General features: G+C 46.3%; 1 protein-coding gene across 1 annotated transcript in view; it reads right to left on the bottom strand.

The window, feature by feature from the left end:
- The window catches only part of WDR59 (WD repeat domain 59), a 72,253-nt gene that overhangs the window by 15,393 nt on the left and 33,004 nt on the right, over positions 1-23,856 (bottom strand). The window contains exons 15-20 of the mRNA XM_087729393.1: positions 22,401-22,496; positions 19,796-19,946; positions 18,167-18,236; positions 16,570-16,723; positions 10,677-10,733; positions 570-703 (exon numbers count right to left, since the gene is read on the bottom strand). Coding sequence (XP_087585519.1) covers positions 570-703; positions 10,677-10,733; positions 16,570-16,723; positions 18,167-18,236; positions 19,796-19,946; positions 22,401-22,496 — 662 coding nt within the window. The remainder of the gene's footprint in view (positions 1-569; positions 704-10,676; positions 10,734-16,569; positions 16,724-18,166; positions 18,237-19,795; positions 19,947-22,400; positions 22,497-23,856) is intronic.

The following is a 23,856-nucleotide window of genomic DNA, read 5'->3' on the forward strand; positions in this document are numbered from 1 at the left end:
TGTTCGTGCAAGATGCATTATGGCTTATCTCATGGGTACAGCCTATCAGTAACATCAGGGACTTCCAGGCAAGCTGTTTGTTGAAAATTTATAATAAAATGAAAAGGGGAGAGAATTTCCGTAAGGATGGGCAACATGTGCCAATCCAAGAAGGGAGCTTTGTGTTGTTCTTCCCTAGGCCTTTGCTTTTGGGGGGGCTATGGGGCGCTTTAAGAAGTCAATCTTCTGAGCAGAAGCCAAATGCTTGGTCCTCAGGTAGATAAATTCTTGGCACCCTTACATTTCAGAGTACAATCCCTGTGATTCCCCTCTTTTTCCCACTAGGATGAGGTGGCCAGGTCTGCCTCTCTCCAAAAGTAACAATAGCGATAACAACAGCAGTTATTATATACTGCTTCACAGTGCTTTACAGCCTTCATTCCATTTTATCCCAGAATATATATTGGGAAGGCTGAGTCAACCTTGAACCAGTCAGGATCGAACTCCTGGCAGTGAGCAGACTCAGCCTGCAATACCGCATTCGAACTGCCACGCCACCATGGCGTGAGGCAAATTGAGCAGGTACTCACATATACATCTCCCCTAAGGATTTATGGACAGGGAGCAGGCAGGAGATGTCCTGGATGATGACTTTGCCAGCTGCTTTGATGGGCCGGCTGCCGGTCTCGGTCCCCTCGCGCTTGCTCTTCCATCTCCTGGACTTCTGCAGGCGGAGAGAGGTCTGTCAGGGATGAAAGATGATGCAGTGCAACATCTTTCAAGGACGGGAGAACTTTGGGAACCAAAGGATCTCTCCAGACTCTGCCCTACTTAGCCACCAAAGAGCAGCTACTATACTGAGGCTTCAGTAAAGGCGGTCACGACAAGAGCAGCAACAGAGGGAAGGGCTTTGGGGAGGGAGGAGGCCTACAGAAGGATGCTGAAGCAGGAACACAAGAACCTTAAACAGAGTCACATCACAGTCCAGTTAGCAGCAGGTTGCCTAAGACGGGTTTTTCACACACAAACACACACCCCTAAAAAAAACAAAAAACATCCAGGACTGACCTTCTCCATGCAAAGCATGTGCAGCACCTTCAAGCTATAGCCCTCCTCAAAGAACAAGAGCACCTCTGGAGAGACTGCAGGAAAGGATTAACCTTCCAGTAGCCAAAGGTGAGTTTGTCCAGGGAAGACACAATGCAACCTTTCCTGCCTTGGAATAATCAACTGTGCAGGGATTGTCATTCCCAGAATTCCTACTGAACAGGAAAAAGCAGGTCTATTGCGTGCATCAGAAAGAGGATGGAAAGAAAGAGGAAAGCAGCTTTCTGCAAATTCAAAGGCTACAGCAATGCAAGCTGGCAGGAGAAATGAGAAGCAGCATCACACACGAACAAGCTTCTTTATTTGGGGTTGCAGCTAAGAGCTTCAAAGATGGGATCGGCTGGTCATTTTACTCATTGGCTAGATTTCCCATATTATTCGATCAGTTCCAAGAACCCCTAAGGGGGAAGGGAATGCAGGCAGAGTAGGAGGAATGGTAGCAATTTAGCCACAAGTTCTGTGGGATCTAATAGTTTCGACATCTAATTTGCAGGGGAAAGTAGATATGTGCCTTATAACAGGATAAAGGTAAAGGTTCCCCTCGCACATATGTGCTAGTTGTTCCCAACTCCAGGGGGAGGTGCTCATCTCCGTTTCAAAACCGAAGAGCCAGTGCTGTCCGAAGATGTCTCCGTGGTCATATGGCCGGCATGACTAAATGCCAAAGGCGCACGGAACGCTAGTCCTTTCCCACCAAAGGTGGTCCCTATTTTTCTACTTGCATTTTTATGTGCTTTCGAACTGCTAGGTTGGCAGAAGCTGGGACAAGTAACGGGAGCTCATTCTGTTACACAGTGCTAGGGATTAGAACCATCGAACTGCCGACCTTCTGATCGACAAGCTCAGCATCTTAGCCACTGAGCCACCGCGTCCCTATTATAACAGGATAAACCTCCCCAAAGAGTCAACGTATTTCCCAAAGACTAAAAGTTATTCATGTATTTATTTTGCACAGCAGTAGGCAAGAATGGGAGTAACGATTGCGTCCAACCGCCTTTAAAAACCTGCAAAAAGTCAGCAAAATGTGGCCCAGAACAACAATCCCTTATATCAGAGGTCTTTAAACTTGGCCACTTTAAGACTTCTGGACTTCAACTTCCAAAATTCTGCTGGCTGGGGAATTCTGGGATTTGAACTCCATAAGTCTTAAAATTGCCAAGTTTGGGGACCCCTGCCTTATATGGAGTGAGGAGACCTGCAACCTCATTCCCCAGATTTGGTAGATTTGCCAGTACATTTTGGCAGTGTAATTTTGCAGGTACTGAAGGAGTTGCAAACAGGAGGCCAGGTGGCTCTTATTCCTAGCTTTAGGGTGTTGCACCCTAAAGTGTTGTTGTAAGATTTGGAATCAAACCTTTTAGATCATGGGTGTGAAATTCGTGGCATCATGTTGCTGTCACATGGCATTTTGTGATGTTTTTCCCCCCTTGTGAAGCTGGAGTGGCGTGGCCTGCAGGCCACCAGCTTGACACCCCTGTCATTTCCTGTCTGTGCATGGAATTTGCATTCAAGATGAGGACTTGGTACATTTCCCAGGTTCCTCTGTTATGTGCAAATGTTTGCTGCAGGCATTTAAGAATGCATGCAGGCACAGAACACCTTGAAGTTCCTGGATTTACATGCAAAGCTTGTTTCCAACATGGTAAAGAATGTTTAAAATGTCACCAAGCCACTTCCAACGTGTGGCTGGTTATAGGAGAGTGCTGACCTATTTGGGATTTGTGGTCTTTGGAGAAGTTTCCTGCTGTGAAAAGTTAGAATGTCAGCCATCAGTGTGACCTCACAGGAGGAAGTCACATGGAGTGATGCGGTGGTCAGGGCTCATGCCTCCTCTTGTGCATTTATGCAGCTGAAATTCTCATGTGCCCCTTATGGACATTGGCAGGGATTCGTTAGATGCTACTGCAGTCCTGTCACCTATGCCACCTGGTTTCTGAATGTGCAGGCGGATGAGTGTTCTATGCTTAAAAGAGAGAGTGAGAGCATGAAGCAAAATTGGCAATTTTCCCCTTCTTTTGCAAATCATATATGCTTGCATAGATTTCTCATTCTGAACTCCTGTTCTGCCTGACAAGTCCTTCCATACTTCAAGTGGCTGAAGATAATCAACAGGAAGTTGACAGGAAGTTCAGAAAAGGAAATTTGCACTGTTACTTGTATTCTCAGAAAATCCTCTAAATCCTTTAAAAAGAAAAAAAAATATTGGAGGTTAAAGTGGCCTCACAGCTCCACAGAGTAAATCCACACTCAGAATTTCATGAGGTATCACATACAAACTTTCACCTTTAATTAAAAGTGAAAAGAAATCATAGCTATGAAGCCTATTATCACATATTTAATTAGGTGCTTGCAATTGGAGATATTAAACTTTAAAAAATATTTTAAAAACCACAATGCAGCAACGGTGGGAGTAGATTTTTCCTTCTATTTATCCCCTAAAATTCTTTCTCCAAGCGTTTCTTGAATATTAAAGTCACATTTCTTGAAATCCTAAAACTGTTTGCGTTCTCTAGTACAATGTTTAGCACTTTTAGCTGCTCTGCAGACATCACATTCAAAGGTGGGAAGCTACTGGCCTCTTAATGCAGCCAGAAACATCCATTTTCTAGTAAATACGGTAATTTTGTGGCAGCGCCCAGACCTCATTGGCCAGCAATCTTCTAGCCTGGCATGGAGGGCAGATAGAGCAAGATGGGCAAGGGCACCAATATCCAAAGGATCTAAAGGCCCCGGGGAAGCCCGAACATCAGCAATCTTGAGCTGCCTCATCTTCTACAATCAGGAAGGTTGCAGGAAGAGAACTGTGTTAGTTTAGGTAGGCAAATCATCAGGCCTCTGGTAGTCCCTTCTCTAACCAACCAATTTTATCTTAGAAGATCGCCCCTTTTTAGGAAAACAGTTAGGCAGAAAAAGTGCTACCAGACTCCTTGCGATGGTTAGCATCGGGAAAGGGACGCCAGGAGAGGGATGCATTTCAAAAGCACACTGGGGATCTCAGCCCAGGCCACGGGATGTTCTCACGCAAAGGGACAGCCAGAGCAACAGAATTGTGGATTGAGACAAGGAGCCAGCCCAAGAATAAGCCACTGGGGTTTTTTTTTGTAGCACCCGAGGGGATCTTCACACAATCAACAGAGCAGGTCCCATACCAGGTCCTCCCGCTGCCCACAACTTCTTGGAGCAGCAAGCAAAGAGATGAAAAGACTAGGATGCCCCTTGGCCAGTTTGGATGGGGAAGGAAATTGGCACAGTCTTTTCTGGACCGGAGTGCACTTGTAACTGAGAAGTTTCCGGCAGAGGCTTTAAGGCAGGGGTGTCCAAACTTGGGAACTTTTAAGACTTGCGGACTTCAACTCCCAGAATTCCTCAGGCTGGCTGGAGAATTCTGGGAGTTGAAGTCCACAAATCTTAAAAGTTCCCAAGTTTGGACACCCCTGCTTTAAGGAAACAAGTTTGGCCCCCCCAAAAAGGCTTTAAGAGTTAAGGAGTACGACAAATGCCCTCAATTTTCACCAGGTGGAACACCCCAAAACAAGGAGAGGGATGCATAAACAATTGTTTACGGGCTTAGCCACTTCCTCCAAGGTCAGAGTGATTGACACAGCAGAGATACAGCCCACTATCTCGTTCCCACTTCTGGCTAATGACCCCTGTGGACTCCAGATCGCTCGCCGGAGTAGAAAACCACCTCTGCCATTACTGCCACTGGTGAAATTCGATTTTTTTTACTACCAGTTCTGTGGGCATGGCCTGGTGCGCATGACAGGGGAAGGATACTGGGAAACCTCCATTCCCTCCCCATTCTGGGATCAGCCAGAGGTGGCATTTGCCGGTTCTCTGAACTACTCAAAATTTCTGCTCCAGTTTCTCCAGAACCTTCTGGATTTCACACCTGCTGCCACTTCTATTCCAAGCCCATTGTAGGGAGAAAAGGGCATTAGCTCTACACCCTCACAGCGAAGAGTGAAAATCTCTCTGCTAAATAGGACCCTAACTATTAGCAACAGCAATAGCACTTAAGACTTATATACCGCTTCACAGTGCTTTCCAGCCCTCTCTAAGCAGTTTACAGAATCAGCCTATTTGCCCCCAACAATTTGGATCCCCATTTTACCCACCTCAGAAGGATGGAAGGCTGGGTCAACCTGGAGCTTGGTGGGATTTGAACTGCCGAACTGCAACTAGCAGTCAGCTGAAGTAGCCTGCAGTACTGCACTCTAACCACTGTGCTATCTCGGCTCTATTAACTGTCCTACTAGCTAGGATAGGTCACAGGTCAATAGCAGCAAGAGGTTCAGACAAGGATTCTAATCCTATGATTGTCCCACTTCAGACTGGAAGGAAGAGGCTTCCAGAAGATTCCTCCAGGACTGATCACAAGTGTCAGGCCTGCAGTCATATTCCTTTTAGGATCTTTGGCCTGACACACTCTCTATTATTTTACTATGCTGTTTCATTAGTGTAGTAATTGGGAGGGGGAATAGTAAGGAGTAGAATTGTAGAATGTATTGTTGTCATAATAGAACATTCCTTTCTAGAAGCCCAAGGTCATCTTTTGTCTCCGCACCTCTGCACCTGACTGGATCTAGATGGGTGGAAATGCTAGCGTGGCAGACGAAGATTAGACCATATGATGGACTTGTAGGTGTGGGGGCAAGGTTTTGAACTTTCAACCGGGTGGAATCCCAGGAAGCTTTTAGATTTGGGATCCACAGTTTGTGCCAACATGTCTGTCTTATTAAATTGGAACTTTAAGGATAGCTCTGCCTTGGACTCTGATTTAATTCTGAATGATATTTGGAACCCTGACATCAGGATAATATAATCCATCTTCTCTTTCACCCAGTTTTCCATAGGAAAGTGATTTAAGTTATTCTCAGTTTGGATAGTTGTTTGTTTATGTTGAACCTGTTGATGGTTCCAGATATGATCACCCCTTTTCAGTGGAAGCACTAATTCCTGAAATACTGTACCTTGCATGGGGAACATCTCAGAGGAAGAGGGACCTAGGTTTCAAAGCCATCCTCTATCTGGGGGGCCAGAGTGGTCTGGTGGCCTAGAGGTGGAGCTCTCGTCTCATAATCAAGAAGCTGTGAGTTCGATCCTAGGTAGAGGCAGTTATGTCTCTCTCTCTGGGCACACTTGAGAATATATCTGCTGAGTAGAGTAGAACTCCGCTCTGGCAACAGGAAGGGCATCCGGCCAGTAAACACTCAGCTCCATACAGTTGCCCAAGACTCCACCCTGCAAGGGATTATAGGGTCTTTAAAAGATGATGATGATTTATCTATCTGGGAGCCAGAAATGTGGCGAGAGGGATAGAACAAGACCAACTAGACTAAAATGGAAGGACACTTTGTGCTTCAACATGCTGTTCAGTTGTTTGAGTATACAGGAGTTCCCCAACATTTCTGATTTTGCGGACCAGCAAGGGTGGTTCTGTTCGAGAGGCAGGCAAGTACACATGCAGCTCCAATTGTGCAAGAGGTGAGCAAATGTGCCCGCTGCTTGTTCAAATGGATTGTTCGTGCATGCGAATGCCCACTGCTCGTGCAAGTAGGGATGCGCACATGTGCACTCACCCACCACTTCTGTGGCCCGGTTCCAAACGACTCAAGACCTGGTAGTGGGCTATGACCTAGAGGGGTTTGGGACCCCTGGGGTATACCATCTTGCATGAATTGTACTTTAGAAAACCCCAAAGTGGAGTTAAGGGTGTTGTGTGAATCCCACATACCATATTTTTCGGACTATAAGATGCACCAGAGTATAAGACGCACCAAGATTTTGAAGAGGTAAATTAAAAAAAAATTTTTTTTTTTTTGCAACAACTCATTTTTGGTTAAAAACAGGGCGTGCAGAGAATTTGAGAGGTCTGCAAAGTATTCCTGGGGGCGGGGGGAGGGGAAAGAAACAAGCAATAAATGATCCATTTTTTGCAAAAACGGGCCCGTTTTTTTGCAAAAAATAGTGCATGCGTAGGCTTTGGGAGGCTTGTAGAGTGCTCCTGGAAGCTGGAGGGGAGAGGGTAAAAACGGGCCAAAACCCAGCCTGTTTTCTGCTCGTTTTTGCCCTCCCCAGCCCCCAGATTTTCACCCTCTTTTTTAGTGGAAAAGGGTGCGTCTTATACTCTGAAAAATACGGTATATGTGTTACAGAGAGAAACTCCCATAAGATTAAGAAATTTGTCTGATAAAATTCTAAGAAGGATATAAACTTGGGTGCCACTGCCACACTGAAAACAATTAGCAAAATAAAATCCAAACACCACTCCACATGGAAAACCGCTCTCCCTTTCAAGAAATTGGACATCAGTAATCAACATTTGGGCCCGCTGTAAAATCACCAATTTTCTGAATTTAGGGTTCCACATGAATGACTCAAGCATGCAGACTTTGCAAAGGGTCTTCTCAGAGGGAATTATACACTCCAACTCCAAAGGCGCTGGAGCCCCACTCTTAAAATAGCCAAAGATCCTGTTTTGCCACATCTGGAACGTCTAAGTTGCATCAGGTATCTCCCCAATGAGGAATTGCAATTGCAAGCAGGAAACCTAAATTGCTTTATTAACAACGATTGAATCAAGTATGGCAGGTTCCCTTTCCCCTCACACACGCGTGCTAGTCTTTCCTGACTCTAGGGGGCGCTGCTCATCTCCGTTTCAAAGCCGAAGAGCCAGCACTGTCCAAAGACGTCTCCGTGGTCATCTGGCCGGCATGACTCAACACCAAAGGCGCACGAAACGCTACTCCCTTCCCACCAAAGGTGGTCCCTATTTTTCTACTTGCATTTTTACATGCTTTTGAACTGCTAGGTTGGCAGAAGCTGGGACAAGTAACGGGAGCTCACTCGGTTATGCAGTGTTAGGGATTCCAACCGCCGAACTGCCAACTTTTCTGATCAACAAGCTCAGCGTCTTAGCCAATGAGCCACTGTATCCCATGGCAGAATCAGAATCTCTGATGGCAGTTGTGTAGAAAAGGCAGCGCTTATACTACCTTGTCTTGAATTTGATCAGTTGAGATTCCACCCAGCAGTTCCCAGGCCACCATTCTGTCTCTTTGCTAGCCTAAGTCTTTACCAGCCTAAATGTTCTTTAAAAAAAAAAAAAAAAAAAGTTGCAAACAGACGTATGGCCATAATTGAGTCCAAAAGTTCTGTTGCTAAGCTAGACAGCTGTTGTGAGTTTTGCCTCATGTTATGACCTTTGGGGGTCACAGTTGTAAAGCAAATCACTGCAATTGTTGTTAGTAACAGGGTTGTTAAGTGAATCTAGGTTGCCCATTGACTTCGCTTGTTTGGAGGTCGCCAAAGGGGATCACGTGATCTGGGGACATTGCAACGGTCATAGTTACCATATTTTTCAGAGTATAAGACGCACCTTTTTCCCCTCAAAAAAAGAGGGTGAAAATCTGGGTGCGTCTTATACACTGAATACAGCATTGAAACGCCACCCTCTTTGCAAAAATGGCTGTGCATAGCACAGGTTGCAGAGGTTTCTAGGGGCTGGGGAAGGGCAGAAATGAGCAAAAAGGGTTCGTTTTTTGCTCATTCCCCCGCCCCAGCCCTTCTATAAGCCTCCTAAAGGCTATGCATGCCCCTTTTTTTGATGAAAAACAGGCCCATTTTTGCGAAGAACGGGCCATTTTTGGGAGGGCTGCAGAGTGCAAAACCTTTTTTTAAAATTTGCCTCTTCAAAATCTTGGTGCATCTTATACTCCGAAAAATACGGTACATGCCAGTTGCCAAGCATCCAAACATTGATCACATGACCATGGGAATGCTGCAGCAGCCGTGCGTGGGGAAAATGGCTTTTTCACTTTTTTCATTGCACCTTCGAACGATCACTAAATAAATGGTTGTAAATCAAGGACTACAGGTGATACCATACTCTGGAGGGAAGGAAGCCCTTCTTCAGCTTCGTGGTCCCCCACCGTTGTTTCTAACTACAGGTAGTCCTCGACTTACAAGGGTTCATTTAGTGACCGTTCAGTTACAACGGCACTGAAAAATGTGAATTATGACCATTTTTCATACTTACGACCTTTGCAACATCCCCATGGTCATGTGATCAAAAATCCAGCGGCTTGGCAACTGCTTCACACTTATGACCCTCGCTGTTTCCCAGGGTTGCGTCATCCCCTTTTGCGATCTTCTGACAAGCAAAATCAAGGGGGAAGCCAGATTCACTTAACAGCCAGGTTCCCAGGGGATCAATTTGCAAGTAGCAAAAGCTTGTTCTATACATTGGCACAAAATGCTTGCCTTGCAGTTGCAGCCAGTCATGAAACTGTCAGAAGATGATAACTGCTCCCCTTTAACCCAGGTGTCCAAACTTGGGAACTTTAAGACTGTGGACTTCAACTCCCAGAATTCCCCAGCCAGCTATGCTATGCTGGGAGTTGAAGTCCACAAGTCTTAAAGTTGCCAAGTTTGGGCACCCCTGCTTTAACCTCACAGGCTAAGTTCTACTTTCTAGCTTGATGGATGTGGTTCCAAGTGAAGCACCGGTCATTTTTATTGTTTAAGGATGCCTACTGCCCCTAAAGATGCGTCTGGTCTTCAGCAGGTTTTAAAGTGTGGGGTCAACTCCCAGAATTCCCTCGCCCGCATGGCTGGCTAAGGAATTCTGGGAGGTGAAGTCCATACATTCTAATGCAGGGGTGTCAAACTGAAGGCCCAGGGGCTGGATGTGGCCTGCAGGGTGCTTAGATCTGGCCCACAGGGCTGCCCTGGAAACAGTGAAGGATTGGCCCGGGCTGCCTCTGCTAGCGAAAAAAGAGCCTGAGAGGGCCACACACAAGCTCCATTTTGGCTGGCCATTGCAGCCGAAAACAGAGCTGGCAGAGTGCTCGGGCCACCACAGGCACCCCCGGCATGAGTGAGGTTGAGCTGGCCACACCCATTATGGCCACAGCTCCCCCCAGCCCCCTCCCCCCAAGGTCAAACACAACCCTGATGTGGCCCTTGATGAAATCAAATTTGATACTCCTGTTCTACACTATGTGTAGCTAAGGAATTCTGGGAGTTGAAGTCCATACATCCTAAAGCATCTCTGGCTAAGGAATTCTGGGAGTTGAAGTTATCCATCCTAAAGTATGTCTGGCTAAGGAATTCTGGGAGTTGAAGTCCATGCATCCTACAGTATCTCTGACTAAGGAATTCTGGGAGTTGAAGTCCATACATCCTAAAGCATCTCTGGCTAAGGAATTCTGGGAGTTGAAGTTATCCATCCTAAAGTATCTCTGACTAAGGAATTATGGGAGTTAAAGTTATCCATCCTAAAATATCTTTGGCTAAGGAATTCTGGGAGTTGAAGTCCCTACATCTTAAAGTATGTCTGGCTAAGGAATTCTGGGAGTTGAAATACCTCTTAAAATTGCTGAGGTTGAGAAACATGACCTTAGAAGACCCACCTTCCTATCCAAGACCAGCATTACACAAACCTGTTTTCCCTCCCTCCCACCCAGCCCCAAGCTGAGCTTCTGCCCTCTAGGTTATACAAAGCCAACCAAGTGGCAGGTTATTCTTGGGCCCGGGAGGAGCAGACAGAGTTAGCCAAGGGGTGGCAGGTACACAGCACACAGTACCGGGAAGTCGTTAATCGCTTGTATGGACCAACGCCGTCTGGCAGAGCAAGGAGGCATCTGTGCATGAGAATGTTACGCCCGGAAGAAGGGGAGGAGGAGGAGGAGGAGGAGGAGAGCCGTGGAGAAAACAAGAGAAAAGGAAGAAAAGAACATGCAGCTGAGAAACTCTGGTTTTTAAAGGACTTGGAAGGCCCCAAAGCTGCAGAGGAGCAAAAAAAGGGGCAGCTTTAAAACATGACCCAGCTGGAAACATTCCCCAAATGCTCTTCTTTTGCAAGGAAGCAAACACCCACAGGGTTGCCCCCCCTCCCCAATGCATCCCCTTATGGTCCACTGTCCCAGGTTGCAGGCAAAAAAGGGACCCTCTGGCCCTGCCAGGGACATTTTTTGAGAGGCAACAGTCTGCGTTACTCGCAACCCGTAAAAATGGAGTAGACCTACCGATGGAAAGGAGGGAACTGCAATCCACCCAAATGTTTGGAGGGGATCAGTTTTTGGGCACCGTATTTTTTGGACTATAAGACGCACCGGTGTATAAGACGCACCAGGATTTCGAAGAGGCAAGTAAGAAAAAAAAGATTTTGTCCTCTCCAGCCCCCAGGAGCACTCTGCCGGCTTCATCAAGGCTGGGGGAAGGCAAAAATGCCCGTTTTGTGAAAAACGGGCAAAAAATGGGTTGTTTTTCGTAAAAATTGAGGTGTTGTTGCTTTCTCTCAGCCCTGATGAAGCCTGCAGAGTGCTCTTGGGGGCCAGAGCGGACAAAACCTTTTTTTTCTTACTTACCTCTTCAAAATCTTGGTGCATCTTATAGTCCGAAAAATACAGTACCCAAAAACTGATCCCCTCCAAACATTTGGGTGACGCCTGCAGTGTCAACTCCCAATGTTGTCATAGTGAGAGAAAGGGAGGGGGAGTGCATTTCACACATACTGTTGGCTAAAGTCAGATCTCAGATTACTGCAGCAGGCTTGGGAGGGGTGCACCTCATAGGGGAATGTGATTTATGACACAGACTGAGGGGAGGGAAGGAACAGGGGTAAAAAGGTCAGCTAGAACTCAAACAAAGCTTAGACCTGACTGCAAAAAGATCTTGCCTAAGATGATGTTCCTAATAAATGACTAGTTTTGTAATGAAACTTGACTAAATACTCATGAATCAATGACACAGAGAGCTTCTTGGGGCTGGGGGAAGGCACAAACACCTTTTTTTGCAAAAATGGGATGAGGGGGCGGGGCTTCGGGAAGCCAAAAATGGCTGTATTCAGTGTACAAAATGCGCCAACATTTCCATGCTCCTTTAGAGCAGGAAAAGGTGTGTCTTATACTCCGAAAAATACAGTACTTTAGTTTTCTCTTGACAGGGAATCGAGAAAGGAGAGCTGCTAAGTCTAAATTAGACTTTTTTTCCCTGCAAGTTCATCTGTGACCTCCTTGCACTCTTAAGGAATCCGAACTTATGACAGGCCATTAGGAGTTGCCTCCAGGTAGTTAAGAAAAACATGCACAGGGCTATGAAAGACCACCTGTAGGACATCTGTGACCGAAAGAGAGGAATTCCGGGCTATGGCCCCCACTCCACAAGATGCCTCTCTCTCAGCCAGCAACTAGCTACAGTATGCAGGATTCATTCTGTGTCGGAGGCTCGTGTGTGACTATTTAAAAACACCATCCCCGTTCTAAAGTGGTACAATCAGGAGTTTCATTCCTGTTTCAGGTGATGATATTGAGAGGGCTCGTTCTCGACGAAGTTTGGAGTTAGTAGTCCTGCTCGCTAATCACCGTGGCTCTGAATTTGCCGGCCGGGCCACAGCTCCACTCAGGATGCACCCCCTCCCCCCCCCCCGGTTCCAGTGCTGTGTGTTCCCAGCCAAGCCATCTCTCCAAAGGATCTTAGAAGGCAGGTATAGTCAGAAGCAAGCAAAGGTGTGTTTCCAGACCACTTCAGGCAACAGAAGTAATGATCAGATGGACAAATAAACAAATCAGAAGACGAGCTACTATCTTCCTTTCCATGCTTAAGTGGAGTTCAGATACAGATAAATAGAGCTGGAAGGGCCCCTGTACGTCCATGATGGCAAACCTACGGCACACGTGCTACAGGTAGCAAGCGTAGCCATTTGTTAGGACACGCGAGGCGTTGCCCTGTAAGCTCCAGCGCACATGTGCGCACTGGCCAGCTGACTTGGGCCTTCTTCTAAGACTGTTTTTCGCCCTCCAGAGACTTCCCTGAAGCCTCTGGAGGGTGAAAAACAACCCAACACACAAACCAGAAGTTTGGGAACGGACTTCTGGTTTGCCCGTAGGGGCGGTTTTCGCCCTCCGGAGGCTTCAAGGAAGCCTCCTGAAGCCCCCAGAGGGCCTAAGGAGGGGCGGGGGAGGGCGTTTTCGCCCTCCCCAGGCTCCTAGAAAGCCTCTGGAGCCTGGGGAGGGTGAAAAAAGGGGGTATTGCACGCCAAAAGTGGGCGTGGGGATAGCATTATGGGCGTGGGCATGCCTGCACATAACCCCCTTGTGCTCCCCCCACTTTGGGCACGCGATGGGAAAAAGCTTAGCCATCACTGATGTATGCCATCTAGTCCAACCCCTCTCCCACCCACCCACCCAGCACACCCTACACCATTTTAGACAGATGGCAGTCCAGTCTCTCCGTGACTACCAGATTAGGCCAGTGTTTCCCAATGGTGGCAACTTGAAGGGGTGTCAACCAACCCACTAAATGATGAGAATTGGAAGTTTGCACCCCTTCAAGTTGTCAGTGAGCAAGATCGCATTAGGAGTAGGTTGGTTAACTGAAGAGCCTATGGGTGGAGCTGCATGGAATCCTCAGCTTCTGCAATTCCCTACATTTTCATGCTGCCTGGGGCGGTCATTTTGAACCTGTGACCTGTGTATCAAAGCTGACATGCCACAGCACTTTGGGAGACATGCCTATGTTCACCAAACACTCTACCACTGTTCTCAGCCTGGTTTTGTGCAGTTGTGCAAGAGGTCCATGCACTCACATGGCCTCCAGGACCTCTGAAAATAAGTGTGAGAAAAGACTCTGCTTTGGCATGATTTTTTGAGAGTGCAGAGGCCACGTGAGAAGGGGGTTCCACCTTTGCATTCCTCCAGAGCATCCAGAAATCAGGTGAGAACAGGTGTGCTTTTATACAGTTTTTGGAGGCTGTGGAGGCCATGGAAGAGTATTCTCCCAACCTGCTTCAAGAACAAAGGCCTTGTGCAGCCCAGACCAGCCTTAGGTAAGGCAAAGTGGTTTGTCAATAGAATAAGTTAAGTAGGTAAGATGGCGTCCCTTGTGTATTGGCACAGGGTGGCCTTTTTAAATGGCAGCTGAGGTGCCAGGGCTGAAGTCAAGGAATGAATGTAGAGCTGAAGGTTTCCTTCAGCATCCAGCAGATGCTCAACACACTACAATGATTACAGGAGTATAGTAAATTGTCTCAAATACTGCTCCCCACACCTCGAGACATTTCTCTCGCAGAAGATGGCGTCTGGACAAAGCTGCCAGCTTTTACCAATGTCTTCCATGCCTCCAACTGGCCCCTTGCATCATCAGCTAAAGCAGAAGTGGGGAATTATGGCCCTTTAATGACTTGTGGACTTCAACTCCCAGAATTCCTCAGCCAGCCATGAATTCTGCGAGTTGAAGTCCACAAGTCATTAATGGGGCCATAGTTCTCCACCCCTGAACTAAAGCAAATCCCAAATCAGATTTCTAAAGACATTTCTGCACTCCTTTTGGGCCTCATTTGTCTTAGGGCAGCTCAGCTTCAAGGTGTTCCAAATGTGCTTTTTTTCCTAAAAGGCAACTTGTCAGATCTGCTGTCATAACCGCTCCAGGGCTGCTTCATTTTGAAGGGGGATGGGGGGGGATGCAGGGAGCACATATGTCAGGAGCCAGATGTGCCAACCAGAGACAATGGTTGAAAGATCCAAGGACACAGGCATGGGAACAGAATACACCCAAAGAGGCCTCAAACTTTAGAACTGTCAGCAAAACACCTTGTTTGAATACCATTTACATATTCACAGGATGGCAAAGGGGAGAAGGGCCTGGGAAAAGAGAAAAGCACTGGGTTTACGCGGGAATATTCAGATTTGGCTTTGCTTATGCTGTGACCATTTGGCTTTAATAAAAATGTACCTTTTGCTAAAAACGGAGTCGAGGGTCTTTCTTTCCTAAATGCCCAAGCCGAGACAGGCGTGACACAATCGGGACTTTCTTTGGGCGTTTTCTTTTCTCTGAAAACATTTCATTTCTCATCCAAGAAGCTTCTTCAGTTCCAACTAACTTCCATTCCTTACCAGTTTGTTAGAACTGAAGAACTTCTTGGATGAGAACCAAAATATTAAAAAATAAAATAAAAACAAGGAAGTCCAGTTGCCTTTTGGAAAAAGCACTATTACCTGGATGATTGCACATCTCCATAGATATTCAACTTAAGGCTGGGGTTTTTTCCTCGGCCACGAGATGTGACTGGGGCCCCCACTCTGTCCTATTGCAAAGAGTTCTGTTAAAGGAGGGTCCTGCAGCTCTTAAGATGGCTATAACTTGCTAGTTATTGCTGGAATCTTTGCTGCACAAATGACCTAATTTTCTCTGAATTTTTGCCTGAAATAACTGTCTAGGGCCGTGATAGCGAACCAATGGCATGTGTGTCAGAAGTGGCACGCAGAGCCCTTTCTCTGGGTGTGCGTGCCGTCACCAGCTGGTGTTCTGGTTTCTGGTTGGTCTTTGAGGACCCTGAAGCACCAGAAAACAGCCTGAAAGTGGTCCAGAAAACCACCTTAAAATGGGTTTCCAGCGCTTCAGGAACGTGCAAAGACCAGCTGGCCGGCGCGCATGCATGTGCTGGAAAATCAAATCCTGTGTGCGCACCGACCAACTGGTCTTTGGGTTTCTGATGCTCCAGCGCACATACATGCACGCACGTTCCAGTTTGGGCACTCAGTGCCAAAAAAGTTCACGACATCACAGGTCTAGGGACACCTAAAGGATAATGACAGTAAATGGAGCTGTTCAGCCTAAGAAGTCAACGGATGCAGTTTTCTACCTATTCAAGGAAGGTGTTTCATCCTTTTCCACTGAGATGGTCTGAAGTGCCATGGAGGGCGCTCTCCAGCCATTACGATCCAGCAGGATCAATGCTGAGAAACCTGCCAGATGTGTGTCTACCCTCTTGACCAACAGCCCCAAAACCCAGAGTTGACAGGGATCACTATAGAAGTGCGGGCACTGCCCACCCTGGAAAAGCCTGGGCAAGACCCCCCCTCAATGGAATTTTCCTAGCAAATAAAAGCCTAACAATTGGACCCCAATAAGGAAGCGCCACTGCACTGAACAGCACTCCCAATGAGGACTACAGGTGGTCCTCGGCTTACGACCACAATTGAGCCCAAAATTTCTGTTGCTGAGTGAGATTTGTTAAGTGAGTTTTTTACGACCTTTGTTGCCACGGTGGTTAAGTGAATCACTACCGTTGTTCAGTGAATCACATGGCCGTTAAGCGAATATGGCTCCCCACTGACTTTGTTCATCAGAAAGTCACAAAGGGGGATCAGCTGGCCCTGGGCATAGTGCATCTGTCACAAATGTGAGCCGGTTGCCAATTGGTGCATTTTGGATCACGTGACCAGGGGGATGCTGCAACGATGCGAAAAATGGCTGTCAGTCACTTTTTTCAGTGCCGTTGTAACTTTGAAGGGTCACTACATGATTTGTTGTAAATCGAGGACCACCTGTAGTAGCCTGCTGTCTGTCTGACCTGCACAGCTTACCGAAGAAGAATCCTTCAGGATCAGAAGGGAAGCTAGAAGAGTAAAGATTCCAGCAGGCGTTGCTGAACCAGTCAGAGTATCGGGCAAGAAGCTTCATGGGCTGTGGGCTTACCCTCTCCTTGTAGTAGAAGGAACTGATGGAGACCTGCTCCTTTTCACTACGCGTGGGACTCCCACCATACAACCGCAGGTTGCCAGGGTTCTCTGTACGGATCTTCATGGGTGTGATGAGGCCACTGTGGTAAGCCGACAGGGCTGACAAGGATCTGAATGGAAGGGAAGAAATTCTGGTCAGTTTCCAAAGTGAGGCGTGGGAGGAGTAACACATGGGTATTAACCCAGCCCCTTTGCCCTGGAGACTGAGGTAAATCTTCTTTGCAGGGAAAAAAACAGGTTTGAAGCATCCTGAATGCACACAGAATGCCGCAAACATTCAGACATGAATGTCCATCTGGAGTATCACTTTCCTTGACAGAGTATTTCCACCTTCCCCATGCTGAGATCCTCCATGGCATTAGAGTCGGCTTCCATGGTATAAGCCTGTAGAGATTCTCAGCCATCCAGGTCATGGTTGTCCCAAAGGGGCTTTTTCAGGAGGTAACTGGACTTTCTTGTCTTTTCTTTTGAAGTTGTTTCGCTTCCCATCCAAGAAGCTTCTTCAGCTCTGATTGGATGGTGGGGAAGGGAAGGATTTCCAGAGGAAAAACTGCAGACTACAGGAACCATTTGCACCACTCAGGTGACCCTGAGGACACAGATAAACCTCCAAGTGGCCTCAAGGACCCTCTAAAAGGATGCAAATGACCAGCTGCCTGCAAGGAATATAAATCCTTCCCTTCCCCACCATCCAGTCAGAGCTGAAGAAGCTTCTTGGGTGAGAACCAAAAAATTGAACCAGAATCATGAGAAGCTCTTGGGAGGTCTGTTGTAATGTCTAATGGTTGCTAAGCAACTGGTTGTAAGTCAAGGACTAGCTGTCCTCATTTATAGTCTTTGGTGCAGGAAAATATTCTTTACAAAGGGAAGAAAAATTCCTTAGGGTATTTCTGGTAGGAACGGGGTGGTTTTCCACTGCTGTGTCAAATTCCCCAATGCAAAGCTGCTTTTGCAATGGCAGCCTTACAGGTTTGAAGGCCATGGCAACTGATTGTCAAGGGCAGTCCCTTTTTGTGTTGAATATTCTTTATTAGAATAGAATAGAATATAAAATAGAATAGAATAAACAGAGTTGGAAGGGACCTTGGAGGTCTTCTAGTCCAACCCCCTGCCCAGGAAGGAAACCCTACGCCACTTCAGACAAATGATTATCCAAGTCTCTTCTTAAAAACTTTCAGTGTTGGAGCATTTACAACTTCTGGAGGTAAATTGTTATTAATGGGTTGAAGTTTAACCTAGCTATTTTATCTTGTTCCATGCAAAAGCTTACGACTACACACGCAATCTAAGGGTCTGGATTGCACACATTGCCAGAGAAAACTTTGACAAGAGTTAGGGTTGCAAATCCGGTCACATTTTTCTCTCTCTCTAATGAACCAATTTAATTAAAAAGCGTGAGCTTTTGTGAGCCACAGCTCACAAACGCTCATGCCTTTTAATGAAATTGGTTGGTTGGAAAAGATGCAACCAGACTCTTTCACTGAAGTCAGTGTTGTCTTCTTATAGCTGGGAAGATCTGGGAAGGTCGCTGTCTGCCAATGCTTGATGCTTACCGCGGTGTTGGTTCAGTAGGTGAGACCGTACGGTGCATCGTCATTGGTCTGGTGAAGTATACCAGGTAGCCTGAAATAACCAAGAGAAACCTACACTGGAGAAGCTTGCCTCGAATGGAAAGAGAGACCCAATAGCTATTATTCCATGTGGAAATTTTTGGACAAATGGAATTTATGATCCATTTATTATTTTAAAGGAACCAGATTTGTTCATCAACAGTAAAGGTACTGTATTTTTCGGAGTATAAGATGCCCCTTTTCCCCCCTTAAAAGAGGGTGAAAATTTGGGTGCGTCTTATACACTAAATGTCGCCGAGAACAACTATACTTCCAGAAAGTACATCCATTTTAACAGCATCTATACAAGTATAATCTGAAATGTAACACTATAAACAGTGTATATTGTCTGTATTGTTTGCTGTTTGTTGCAAGGAGGCAAATTGCTGGGAGGCAGAGGCAGATTTCCCCCCCTTCTTTTCCTCCCCAAAAGCTAGGTGCGTCTTATACTCTGAAAAATACAGTAGTTCTTGATTTACAACAGTAATTGTGCTTGGCAATTAGTGTGTAAGTCAGGACCACTGTAAAGTAGGTTACACCTAAGGTTTATGATGTTTTTGTGTGGAGGTTGTTATGGCAACACAACAAACCCACTGTTTGCTGTGTGCTGGTTTTTGCCAGAACTCAAGTAAATGTCGGTTTCCAGCAAAACCATCGTAAATCACAGTCATTTGTCTGTAGGACACTACAAATTAGGGACAGTGGCCGAGTGCCCAGAGTATGATCACGTGGCCATGGGGAGGGGGGAGGGCAATGTTGGAACTTGAAACCAGGCCATAAATCCTTTTGGAAGGGGGATCTATTGTAAAGTCTATTGCTACATTCGGTCATAAGTCAAGGACTGCCTTTAGAAGAAGGCAAAAACCCTGGTCATGTAGTATCTCCAAACGTAAGCAGAGTTGGAGCAGATCTATATGACTTGGGAATCTCAGGGTTGGTAGCAGACTGGGGGGGGGGGGATATTCCAGGAAACTGTGCTGGCCAAACATTAGTGGCACATTAGTTAGAATGCAGTATTGCAGGCTAATTCTGCCAACTGCCAGCAGTTCGAGCCTCACCGGCTCAAGGTTGACTCAGCCTTCCATCCTTCCGAGGTGGGTAAAATGAGGCCCCAGACCGTTGGGGCCAATAGGTTGACTCTGTAAACTGCTTAGAGAATGCAGTAAAGCACTATAAAGCGGTATATAAGTCTAAGCGCTATTGCTATTTCTGTAAGACTGCCAAAGAAACTACAAGATGCAGTAATCCGAATTCAGGCTGACTCAGGAATGCTTTATTTTGTGGAAGAAGGCAATTTCTGGATTCCTGAACTTGGAGCATTAGACCTGGGGTGTCAAACCCACGTCATCATGGCGGCATGTGACGTATCGAGACTTCCCCCCCCCTTCGCTAAATTGGGCGGGGGCAGTGGATGACACATCTGGCCCTCAGGCCATGAATTTGACACCCCTGCATTAGAGCAATCGCTGGTTGTATAGAAGCTGTTAACAAACCAGCAATGGACAGCTGAGACAGGACTTCCAGCCACTGTCCTTCTCTTTTCCATCTTCCTAGAGTTAAGATTCAACTCACCTGCCCCACAGAACCTTGCTCCAGAGGTTCGGGGAAATGGAATATTGGAATCCTGATAGGAGCCGTAGGCATTGGAGACCCTCGGGAAGGTTGGCAAAGGCGGCGTTACAGAATTCGGGTGGGCATAGGGGTCACCGGAGGAGCTGTCTTCCTGAAAAGACATGGAATTAAGACACTCAGGGGTCTTTCCCGGCACTTAACAGCAACCCCTTCTCACAAAGGCCTCCTGGGATATCAAGCCAGGAATGGGCAGCGTGTGAGTATATGTATGACTCCTTAACTCTATCTGCACCTCCACAGTCCAGAACACAACATTTGAGAGTCAGTTTGATCTAATCGTTAAGGGATCAGCCTAGAAATCAGGAGAAGTGAGTTCTAGTCCCACTTTAGGCATGAATAACCACCTGGCCGACTTTGGGCCAATCACCAGGAGACAGTGAGTTCTAGTCCCACCTTAGTCATGAAAACCAGCTGGTTGACTTTGGGCCAATCTCCAGGAGACAGTGAGTTCTAGTCCCGCCTTAGCCATGAAAGCCAGCTGGCTGACTTTGGGCCAATCTCCAAGAGACAGTGAGTTCTAGTCCCACCTTAGTCATGAAAACCAGCTGGTTGACTTTGGGCCAATCACCAGGAGACAGTGAGTTCTAGTCCCACCTTAGTCATGAAAGCCAGCTGGCTGACTTTGGGCCAATCTCCAGGAGACAGTGAGTTCTAGTCCCGCCTTAGCCATGAAAGTCAGCTGGTTGACTTTGGGCCAATCTCCAAGAGACAGTGAGTTCTAGTCCCACCTTAGTCATGAAAACCAGCTGGTTGACTTTGGGCCAATCTCCAGGAGACAGTGAGTTCTAGTCCCGCCTTAGCCATGAAAGCCAGCTGGCTGACTTTGGGCCAGTCAGTCTCTCTCGGCCCCACCCATCTCACACGGATTGTGTTGTGGGGAAAACAGGAGGAGAGACCATGTTGCGTATGTTCGCCACCTTGAGTTATTTGTGAAAATAATAAAACCAGGATACAAATAATTACAATGTCATATGGTGTGATGGAGTAGTATCCTAACCCAGTGATCTCCAACCTTGGCAACTTTAAGACTTGTGGACTTCAACTCCCAGAGTTCCTCAGGTCTTAAAGTTGCCAAGGTTGGAGACCACTGCCCTAACCCACCCCGTCCAATAACCATTTAAATTTTAAGACAAGAGTGTCAGGCCTTTGTGAGGCTTAACACATTTATTTTGGGTACCGGAAAATGTTTCCTACTCCTGCCAAAGATATAAGCCCACACAAGTTTAAGCAATTTTGTTGTGCAGACCTTCAGAGACTGGGGGGGGGGGGGGGAGGGAGAGGGAGAGAGGGGGAGAGAGGGGGAGAGAGGGGGAGAGAGGGGGAGAGAGGAGAGAGAGAGAGAGAGAGAGAGAGAGGGAGGGAGGGAGGGAGGGAGGGAGAGGGAGAGGGAGGGGCAACTCTTTTAGGAAACAAACTGCCTGGCCTCGGTTCCACTTGAGCAGCAGAAGAATTTTAATGTTCCTTCTACCAGAAAAGAGTATTTCACTCTGATCAGGAGATACAAACTTTTTTGTTATCTCCTACTCTGTGACAAAACCATGGGTTGGAAAAAAAAGAGGCAGCAGGATGGACAAGCAGCCCACATTGTGAGCGTGCATGCACTCCAACTTTGAAATTTAGTCACATACTTTTTGGTGGGTGGGGAATTCTAGGAGTTGAAGTCCACAGGTATTAAAGGTCTTCAAGCCGCCAAAAGTGGATGCCCCTGCTTTATTTTATTTTTTTAATACGTAATTTTTATTAAGCTTTTTACAAAACAAAACATAAAAATCAAGTTCAACATCCATTCTTCCCATTCCGAAGACATCGGTATGTCCCCCTTTTTTAGCATCTTACATACTTTCCATTCGTTTTTCATTTGCAACTTCCTCTTTACATTTATAATTCCTATAACCTAATATTTACATTCATCAATATTCTAATTTCATTCGTTATTCCTATTCTCTAACTACTGATACCATTCGTCCCATGCTGTATAGTATTCTTTTTCTTCATCTTGCAATTTGAGAGTTAATTTAACCATTTCCGTGCAGTTCATTATTTTTTTAATTATCATGTTTTCAGAGGGTATGCCGTCTATTTTCCAATTTTGGGCGTATGCTATTCTTGCTGCTGTCCGTATATGAATTATGATATAATTGATTTCCTTTGTAAACATTCCGCTAATTATCCCAAGCAAAAATATCTCTGGTATAAATTGGATTTGAAGCCCTGTTATTTCTTGCAACCAAATTCTTATTTTACTCCAATATTTCCTTGCTTCAGGACAAGTCCACCACATATGAAAGTATGAGCCCTGTTCATGTTTACATTTTCAACATCTGGGGATCAAATCTGGGTAAATGTTTGCCAATCTTGCTTTAAACAGTCATTAAGCAACCAGTCATAAATTGAGGACTCCCCTACCCGGAAAGCCTGTCCACAACCTTCCCTGCCCTTTTAAGAACCACAAGGTCCTCAATGCTTCCCCCTTTTCCATGACCAGGATTACATTCCTCCACCAGGGATGGCAACTGGACTGATACAGGCAGAGCACATTTCCTACCACAACAGACTCCAGGCAGGAGACCAGCTGGCGCAGACACGGCTCCAGGCAGCACTGGTTACGTTTCACTTTCTGCATGGAAGTGTCCTTCAAGATCTGAAAGAGATCCCAGATGGGGGTTGAGTTGATTTCCCAGCCTGCCCACCATAATTCCAAGCTGTGGAAGGGTCACATGTGAGCAATTAATTTCCCTGAAGGGCCACACGAAGAGGCCTGCTGCCTGTCTCATTGATCAAGGAACTCCGCCTGACAGGTTCAGGAGAAGGGCCTTCTCTGCCATGGCTCCTGCCCTTTGGAACACTTCAGGCCCTGAGATGAAATTGGCTCCCATCCTTCTGTCCTTCCACAGAAGCCTGAGAACCTGGCTCTGCTGGATGGCCTGGGGCTCCAGCGGGGAGAATCACGGTGGAGATTGAGGTTGTTGAATAAAGAGGCAATCCCACCTCCATCTATCTATCTCCCTACCTCTCTGCTTCTCTCTCCCTCTTTCTCTGTCTCTGTCTCTGTCTCTCTCTCTCTCTCACACACACACACACACATACACACCCTGCTCCCTCTCTCCACCTCTTTTAACTATACTTTATTTTGACTGGGATTGCTATTTTTATATTTGTTAGGATCTTAATGTTTTTATAATGAAAGTCGCTTAGAGTCATTCACTACAAGATGGGCAGCATATAGTTAGTTAGTTAGTTAGTTAGTTAGTTAGTTAGTTAGTTAGTTAGTTAGTTAGTTAGGTAGGTAGGTAGGTAGATAGATAGATAGATAGATAGATAGATAGATAGATAGATAGATAGATAGATAGATAGATAGATAGATAGATAGATAGATGGATGATGGAAAATAGACAGACAAACAGATGAGTGGATGATAGATGGGTGGGTAGATAGATAGCTAGATAGATAGACAGACAGATAGATAGACAGACAGATGGGTGGATGAATGAATGATGGATGGAAGACAGACAGACAGATAAATAGACAGATGGGTGCATGATAGATGGGTGGGTAGATAGATAGATGATAGACACACACACACACACACACAGAGAGAGAGAGAGAGAGAGAGAGAGAGAGAGAGATGGGGGGCAGGGGAGAAACTGGACTCTTGTGGAGTCGTTCAGAGTCGTTCACTACAAGTTGGACAGCATATAAATTCAATCAATCAATCAATTTATGAATATGTAAATTGAAAAAAAGTAGTGGTCATCTTCAAAATGAAAGCAATCTATGAAGGCTGGACAAGGACAACCAAAGAACCCGATGTTGTCTGGGCAGGGGGGGGGGTGCATTAAGTGCCTAGGCAGACAAAGCAGATGCTTGTTGATAATAGCAATAGTACTTAGACTTATGTATCGTTTCACAGTACTTTACGGTCCTCTCTCATCAGTTTAGAGTCAGCCTATGGCCCCCAGTAATCTGGGTCATTTTACCCACCATGAAAGAATGGAAGGCTG

The sequence above is a fragment of the Thamnophis sirtalis genome, unplaced genomic scaffold (assembly GCF_051295495.1).
Source record: "Thamnophis sirtalis isolate CommonGarterSnake01/CBP01778 unplaced genomic scaffold, rThaSir2_p1.2 scaffold_14, whole genome shotgun sequence".
In the NCBI taxonomy this organism is placed as follows: Eukaryota; Metazoa; Chordata; class Lepidosauria; order Squamata; family Natricidae; genus Thamnophis; species Thamnophis sirtalis.